Source organism: Manihot esculenta, chromosome 9, assembly GCF_001659605.2.
Source record: "Manihot esculenta cultivar AM560-2 chromosome 9, M.esculenta_v8, whole genome shotgun sequence".
Lineage (NCBI taxonomy): Eukaryota > Viridiplantae > Streptophyta > Magnoliopsida > Malpighiales > Euphorbiaceae > Manihot > Manihot esculenta.
Window position 1 is genome coordinate 18,451,777 of NC_035169.2, and position 8,199 is coordinate 18,459,975.

Below are 8,199 nucleotides of genomic sequence, written 5' to 3' on the forward strand. Positions count from 1 at the left end.
ATTAAATATTTTAAAATTTTAAAATATTCTCAATAAATTATTTAGTAAATTTTTTATAAAAATACAAATTAACTAATAATTTTTTTAAATTATAAAAATTAAATAGTAAAATATATTATTAAAAGGATTAGTTAATAATTTTTTTTAAAATATTAGTGAAGTTTTAATTTATTTTGTAAATAATAAATTTTAAAAAATAAATTAGTGAAACTTTGAAGCGTAATAAATCAGAAATGGCATCTATCTTTTCCCAAAAATTTGATGCAAACTCTTGACGTAATTCGTATCTCGCAGTTGCAGTTGGTGTCTGTTTGTGCATATAAACAGAGAAAAAGCCTCCTTTTTGTTTCTGCCAGTGCTCTAACGCCCAGGCTCCTCGTCTTAAACACGAAGAACCCGTTTCACATTTCATCATCTTCATCGCCCGCAAATCCACTTCTCTTCGCTATGGCAGAAAATGGTAGGACCCCATTATGCTTTTTTCCTCATTTTTGCTTTTTGGATTCTTTGATTTGCATCTGCTTATTTATTTATCTATTTATTTTGAAGATTCATTCTCTGGATTCCTGGAAACTGCTGTTGAAGCAGCTAAGAGAGCTGGAGAGGTTATTCAATTTTGATTTCTTTATTTTTATAAACCCAAATTTTTTCTTTATTGTTTGTTTTCGTTGTTGTTGTTGTTTTGGTGGGTTCAGATTATCCGCAAGGGATTCTACCAGACCAAGCATGTAGAGCACAAAGGCCAGGTACTTTTATTTATTTATTTAATTTTGTATGCAGGACTTCTTCCTCTCTTATTCTCTTGCCTTTCTTTAAAACAAATTGGGAAAAATGTTGATGCATTAAGTCACATCCATGTGCTGTTTATGTGGCAAAGAAGCGCTTGGCACTGTAATTGAAAATCCAGATGCAGTTTAGTATATTTATATATGATATGATTTGTAAACACAACTCGATATGATTGCTGGTCATAGGATTAGGATGTGCTTTTGCTGCATTATAATGCTAATATAGTTTCTTTGCAATTGAAAGCTAAGAGAATGATAGAAAAGAGAATGCATGTATGTTTTCTGATGCAGATTCACAATCTACCAAGAATGGCTACATATTTAAACCCGGATGCTTGATCAGATGAAGTTCCATTTATTACCGTTACTACTATTGCTATTACTAATATTAGGTGCCTCAAGTATTTATTTATTTGCTTTGACATGCATATTCCAATCAACATATTTTTTTGCATGCCTCACAAGATGCACTCCGAATAGTAGAGTATATAATTCCTCATACTTCAGTGTGTTTCTTTTTCCTTTCGTTCTTTTCTTTTCTACTTTTTTTCCCCCTCTTTTGGGTTGAATGGGGAGGAGGGTGGAGGGTGGGAGGAGGGCGGGTTTGAAGGTTAGCATGAGCATAATTAAATGAACATCAATATGGGCCTGCAGCTACCCATAACCTTTACTTTTTTTCTCAACTGCAGGTTGATCTAGTCACTGAAACTGATAAGGCTTGTGAAGATCTCATTTTTAATCATCTCAAACAATGTTACCCTACACATAAGGTTGACTCTTATCTTTCCCTTTCTTCTCCTTCTGGCTAATGAAGTTCAAGATTTTTGCCCATTATGGAGTGTATTTTCTCCTCAACAGTTACTTTGTTTTTCCATTGAAACCTTTTCTTTTACTCGATCATAGCTCATTGGGGAAGAAACTACTGCTGCCTATGGTATTACAGAGCTGACTGATGAACCCACATGGATAGTTGATCCTCTTGATGGAACAACCAACTTCGTGCATGGGTAACTGACAGTTTTCTTTTTTGTCTGGTGAAGGTGATTTCTTCTTTGTTCAATACATAATTTTTATCACAATGTACTCCGGTTTTTAGGTTTCCCTTTGTCTGCATTTCAATTGGTCTTACAATTGGAAAGGTTCCCACTGTAGGTGTTGTTTACAACCCTATTTTAAATGAGGTGAGAATTCTTATACTCCAGTTATGTTTTATCACATGAAGCCAAGCAATTGTTTTCAGATTTTACATGGATAAGAATATTATTTTGAACGTGCAAAGCTATCCAATTAATTTATCTATTGCCTGGGTTGATATTTCAAGTCTTGTTTAGGTGTACTTGTCAGCATATGATGAACACTAGTTGATTAATTGAATTTTATCTGGTTTAAGAATTTGGGGCTGTCCATATTTAAATGCTGCTGAACCTAATTATTACAAGGAAATTATGAAGCATATTTTTTATATTGCTTCTTGCTCTTAACTTGGTCATGATTGGATGCTTGAGACTGCCATATGATTGACATGTCAAATTTGTTACAATTTTTAAATTATGTCTTAAAAGTTAGTTACTTCACAAGAAAACTTAACGTTTGGACTCTTTGATGTAGCTTTTTACTGGCATCCTTGGAAAAGGTGCTTTTCTTAATGGGAACCCCATAAAAGGTAACTAAGTTTTCTATTGTCAATCTCCATGTTTTGATGCACTTGCTTTGCTTTTCTTTTCTTTTATCGCACTTAATAAATGTATTTTTGTTCTTCAAATTTACAGTATCATCTCAAACGGAGCTTGTGAAGTCTCTTCTTGCAACAGAGGTGTGTTTTAGCTGTTTCTTTGTCAACTTGCTATTGACATCAGTTTTGGTTTGATACTGCCATTTAAAAGATAGAACTAAAATTAGTAATGTTCATAGACATGAACTACTATTACTAGCATAATATGTCTGCTGAGTTAACCAACTTAATTACATAGAATTATATTAGAAACTGGAGATCAAAATTCTGCTTTTCCCAGCAGTGTCTTTCATCCTGCAAAAAGTTTTTTTTTTTTTTTTTTTTTTTTTTTCCTATATTTATAATTTATATTTTTACACTGATTTTATTTTCGCTTGGGAAGTGGAAGTTAATTGTTGCATAACTTTTTGTCATCTCAGATGCATTACGCATTTCAGCTTTATTGCGTACTGTGTGTTGGACATTCTATGCTTCTAAGAGTCAACAACCATCTTGTCTTTTACACATGTAGCTGATGACCAACAAAAGAACATTAGGTTCATGTTCAAGCAAAATAAATTTTGAGATTGCTTTAAGGCCTTAAATTTAGTTTTTTGGCATTTTCCTTCTTTAACCAAAACTTATAATCTGGGAGGGATCAAGGATACTCATATAAGAATATTGTGGCCCCATCAACTTTCATTTTGTGCCATGGATGCCTCTATCACATTAGGGTGCACTTTGATGTAAAATTTAGCAGTAAGATAAGGTTTTGTTTCATGAGACTTCTCTTATTTTAATGCTTAATTTCATCGAAGGAATGTAGTGTTATTCACTCTCTCTCCCCTTTTTTTTTTTGTCTCAATTTGCTTGTAAGGGCCTCATCTGTCATATGCTCCCTAATTTTGTTTTGAAACTTATTTAATATTTCACATTTGTAAATGTTCTACAATTTTCTTGCACAACCCTAGTAAACTTCTCTTCTGCATCTGAAAGTTTTAGGTTTTTCCTTTCTGATTGTATTTCACAATATTTAATTTCACTGTAGCAATTAGTAGATATTTTAATAGGGATGCTAGAAATTGTGACCTTTCTTCTTTCCTATAGCATAAGCCTAAGTAGCACAGATATGGAAAACCGAAAAAGGAAACACCACACATGTACACAGAGTCATTTGTAACGATATTATTATCTCAACATTACACTACAGACAATCATTTCAAGAATATAGTCAAGTGCAAAATTCCATAGTCCTTAAACCAAGGTTTCTTCAAAGATAAGTATATCAATGTATAAACATTTATCCTCCTTTTGAAATCAAGAATTTCGCAAGAATTCAATTTAATTGATTTCTTTCTTACAATTCTCTTTTTTGAAATACAAAAATTCAGCTTTTTTTTTTTTTTTTTTTTTAACTTAAAACATTTTCATCATGCATGTGGATGAAATCTGATTTTGCAAGAATTATTTGAATTCTTTTTTTGCAAAATCATTCATGCCAAATAAAGAGTTAAATATAATAATTACAAGATTTATTTTTTTCCTGAAAACTTTATTGTCATGAATTATTTTTGAAGAGAGGTTGGTTTCCTTGTTTTAGTAGAGTACAATAATGAAATACTGGTTTTATTTTCCTCTCTCTCTCCCCATTTCCAGTACATTTTTTTTTAAATTTAGTTAAAATACCACTTAAACATTTTTAATTCAAAAGCTAACTTTTTAAGTTAAGGTTGCTTCAAAATTTCCCTGGAGTTCCCAAAATTATATAAGAAAAGAATGGAAACCTTTCTTAAGTTCATGTTTCCACAAGGTTTCAATGTTCATATAGTGCCCAACATTGGACAGTGCCTCAAAATGGTTCTGCGCGTCACTAGGTTCAAGTTCACTCTTCTTTTCTTCAAGTCCAGCTCTTTTATTGTTGTTATTTTGATATTGAACTTCCAATCCTACTGTGCTTGATATGGAATCTTATTGAGAACTAATCAAATTTTCTGCTAAGAGAAGGTTGGAACAAAACGTGACAAGGCTACTGTGGATACCACTACAAACAGAATTAATAGCTTGCTTTTCAAGGTAAGACTAGAACTTGCATCCATGATTTGGTAAAGAGTGTTTGATTCCATAAGCTTCATATCTGATCCTCTTCTTATCAGGTGAGATCCCTTAGGATGAGTGGCTCCTGCGCACTGAATCTATGTGGAATTGCATGTGGAAGACTTGATATGTTTTATGAAACTGGTTTTGGGGGTCCATGGTATGTGCTTCTGAATTATTTAACCAAATTTAGAACATTAAACAAGATTGATATTATCTACTCTGGTGATCAGGGATGTGGCAGGTGGTACCGTGATCGTCAAAGAAGCTGGAGGACTTGTTTATGACCCGTAAGTGATAAACTTGCATATAAAACGTCTAGTCATGATTTTTCTTGAAGAGAATTAGTTAGTGCTCCACTCTGTCATTCCGAATGACACTGTGAGCAAGTCATGTGTCGACATCCATCATGCCGTTATTATGACACTAAGAACACAAATACACCTAGAATTTGTTCAAAATAGAATATTTATGTTTTTTTTATGGTTGTTTTAAGTCAGGTCTGGTAAAGATTTTGACATCACCTCACATAGAGTGGCAGCTTCAAATCCTCTCTTGAAGGATGCATTCGTCGATGCTTTGCAGCAATCAGGATAAGAAAGTAACCATTACTTTTGCAAATTACAAATTAGCTGCTGTTTAATAATTCGATTCTCAGTCCTGTAATCAACTTCTAGCAGTGTCCTCATTGGTTTTCATTGTGATGGTTTAGAAGTGAGGCTAGCTGGGTTTCATTATGATAGTTTAGAACGAAGGCTAGCTGATATCAGCAATGATTCTTCCAAATGACTTATAGCATTTTTTCGGAGCATAATTTGTAGAATCAAATATTGTTAAGGAAAAACTGTCGTACTCTAAACAGCTTGTTCTTCTATAGCTCATGAACGTAGTCAGATTAGAAGTGCTATGCAATTATAGACAGAATTCTTGATTAAACAAACTATTGACAGTTGTGTTGTAGACCCAATAACCAAACTGGGATCAAGCGGTTTGAGAATAGTTGAATTGGGTACTCGTCTCGTGGACCCCCACATACATGAAGAAGAAGAATTGAGATGAAAATCACAAGGGTCATCAACAAAAATATATATATATATATATATATATATAAATAAATAATAATAAAAGAAAATTATAAAGAACAGACACGACATCTCAGATGTAAATAGAAATACTGTCCAGACATCTTTCAACAACACCAATCCTGTAAGAAGAATCACTCCTAATCCTAACTTCCCTCGGTCCAAAGGTTTCCCAAATGTGTATTCATAAATATAACCATGGCATCCAAACCAGAAACCACAACCTATGTTTAAAAAACAAGGCATCTACACGCCCTGGCCGTGTTGCATAGCGCCATGTCCATTGAACCCATTTGATCCATTGATGCCCTGAGGCATCTTCGAAGCACTCTCTGATCTTCTCCTCTTCACCACTAGATACCAAGTGTAGCCTTCCAACCATACAGCATTGAAAGCCAAAGCTGCGATCACACCAATGTAAGCGTTCTTCCACTTCTTTGAAGGATTCAAGATGTCAAATCCTTTGAATATGTTGATGATGCTAAGGATAATAACAGTGTATCCAACTGTATGGTGGTAGATGTTCCAGTAGAATCTGTACTTGTGATCTGGTTTTGGCCTTAGAAGCAAAGCAAACACCTAAATTCAAAGCAAAGCAACACTTTGTTTTAGTATAATATACATTGAAAGATCACAACACAAGATATGGTGTGAAAATTTCTCAAAACCTGAAGAGTTCCAAGGCAGAAAAGGATGATTCCGATTGTTCTATGAGCATCATATTGTACACCGGAAGATTCGCTGCCGAGTTTCAGACCGGTTCCCCATCCAGCTACACCAACAATATAGGCTATGGACTGGCAACTAACATGCAGGTAAAACCATGCTGGATCTGCAGATTTGAATACCTTCAGGTACCTTGCTATTAAAGCTCCAGCAGGCATCATGATGCCCCAGCTGACAGAATTTAGAACTCCATGAATCTGAAATTTTTATATCAAATACTTTTATCAGGATTATGCAGAATGATTAACATGTCCATTAGCTAAATCATAAATGTATCTGATAATCTCAAATCTCAAGGGGCAAAAAAACAAACCAAACCCAAAAATTTCTCTAAAATCAAACTCAAAACTTGAAAAAAAATTAAGAAAAAGTTACTATTTGATCCTTATAATATAGAAAAATTCGTTGGTTTCTCAATTTTGAAAAATACACTAAAATCTCTTCAAAAGATTTTAAAAAGTATACTAATTAGTCCTTCCATTAATTTTAAATATTAAATGTTGCAAAAACAGTTTAAATGCACTCAATATGGATGGATTAATTAGTATATATTTTTATAAACCGAAAAATTAACTAATAAATTTTTCTATATCTCTCTAGTAAAATATTTAATAATTATAACTAAAATTAATAGAAGTACTAATTAATAGATTTTTTAAAATCTCAAAAATATTTTAATATGTTTTTCAAAACTAAAAAATTAACTAACAAGTTTCTTTATATTACAGGACTAAATAATAAATATTTTCCAAAAATTAGTGATAAAACAGAATATAGATCATATCCAAGTACTTACATTCTTCTTCCTGGTTCTGTCATTTCCTCCACTTGCCGCAACAGTCCCAGAAAGAAGATTAACTGTGCCCATGGATTGCACGTTAGCTCCAGTAGTGGAATGAACCTGAGGAGAGTCACTAGAAACTGGACCCTCTTGCCAAACCTGGTTCACAGTTGTAGTTCCAATGCTTGAAATTCCCAAGGTAGCAAATATGATCATCTCATTGTTGGAATATGTAGCAGATAAATCTGATACATCAAAGCTAAGCTTCCCTTCTGGCAATGAAGTCTGGTAGCTGCTTATAGGAGAAGTGTAAGCTTTTATTGTTCCATCAGATTGTTGGAATGCCACAAGAGCTTGTGAGCCCACCATCCCAGTTGATGTTGGATTTATAGCCCAAGCAATCCATCTTGAAGAACTGACTCCTGTTTGCCTGTATGCAATCTGAAGCTTGCTTGCTGATGAATTATAGTTCCAATGGAGAAATGAATTCAAATATGGAAGATCATTGCATGCACTGAAGACTTGGTTGGTAGAGAAGGAATAGCTAGAACATGTTTGAGCAGATGAAGAGAGAATCATAGACATGAGAATTGAGAGAGATAACACAAGTTTTAGCAAACCTTCCATGGTTGCAGAAGACCCAAGAAAGCGAAAATTCTATCTAAGAAACAGAGAAGAAGATTGGAGATTTCAATATGAGGATTTGAAGAAGACAATGGAAGTTTTTTATATAGAAGAAAATAGAATGGTGGGGTTGGTTGGATTGTCTGTTGAGATGGCTCCACCTAAAACCATAGTGTAACTTTGTTCATTTTGAAATTGAATTGCTCTATTACAAGTAAACTTGGGATTGAAATTTAGAATCTAAAATGGTATGTGAACTTATTTCCTTCTTTATTAAAAAAAATAAAAATCTAATAATAGATTTTCCTTCTAGCTAATATCACTTTCTTGGAAAATTTAGAATCTAGACTGCTGCGTAAACTTATTTCCCTTTTTAATTTAAAAAAAAAAAAA

The 8,199-nt window shown here is 33.3% G+C and overlaps 2 protein-coding genes across 2 annotated transcripts; one reads left to right on the forward strand and one right to left on the reverse strand.

Moving 5' to 3' along the window:
• The first annotated feature begins 230 nt into the window (after window positions 1-230).
• On the forward strand, window positions 231-5,452 carry LOC110621875 (inositol-phosphate phosphatase). Its single transcript, XM_021766151.2, has 12 exons — window positions 231-460; window positions 550-605; window positions 696-746; window positions 1,478-1,558; window positions 1,692-1,795; window positions 1,885-1,969; window positions 2,397-2,451; window positions 2,558-2,601; window positions 4,504-4,572; window positions 4,653-4,753; window positions 4,827-4,883; window positions 5,094-5,452. Exons 1-12 carry the CDS (start codon window positions 262-264, stop codon window positions 5,188-5,190), a joined length of 999 nt encoding a protein of 332 aa, XP_021621843.1. The 5' UTR covers window positions 231-261; the 3' UTR covers window positions 5,191-5,452.
• A 36-nt stretch (window positions 5,453-5,488) lies between these two features.
• Window positions 5,489-7,940, reverse strand: LOC110621874 (cytochrome b561 and DOMON domain-containing protein At5g47530). The gene is made up of 3 exons (XM_021766149.2): window positions 7,198-7,940; window positions 6,344-6,598; window positions 5,489-6,254 (listed from the first exon to the last, which is right to left on the reverse strand). Exons 1-3 carry the CDS (start codon window positions 7,807-7,809, stop codon window positions 5,922-5,924), a joined length of 1,200 nt encoding a protein of 399 aa, XP_021621841.1. The 5' UTR covers window positions 7,810-7,940; the 3' UTR covers window positions 5,489-5,921.
• Window positions 7,941-8,199: the final 259 nt, after the last annotated feature.

Coding starts and splice junctions, on each gene's coding strand:
- LOC110621875 (XM_021766151.2), top strand. CDS start 262: ATGCAAACTCTTGACGTAATTCGTATCTCGCAGTTGCAGTTGGTGTCT. Junction 2,452..2,557: donor TAATGGGAACCCCATAAAAG/GTAACTAAGTTT, acceptor TCAAATTTACAG/TATCATCTCAAACGGAGCTT. Junction 4,573..4,652: donor TTAATAGCTTGCTTTTCAAG/GTAAGACTAGAA, acceptor TCTTCTTATCAG/GTGAGATCCCTTAGGATGAG.
- LOC110621874 (XM_021766149.2), bottom strand. CDS start 7,809: ATGGAAGGTTTGCTAAAACTTGTGTTATCTCTCTCAATTCTCATGTCT. Junction 6,599..7,197: donor ACAGAACCAGGAAGAAGAAT/GTAAGTACTTGG, acceptor TAAAAATTTCAG/ATTCATGGAGTTCTAAATTC. Junction 6,255..6,343: donor TCTGCCTTGGAACTCTTCAG/GTTTTGAGAAAT, acceptor CTTTGAATTTAG/GTGTTTGCTTTGCTTCTAAG.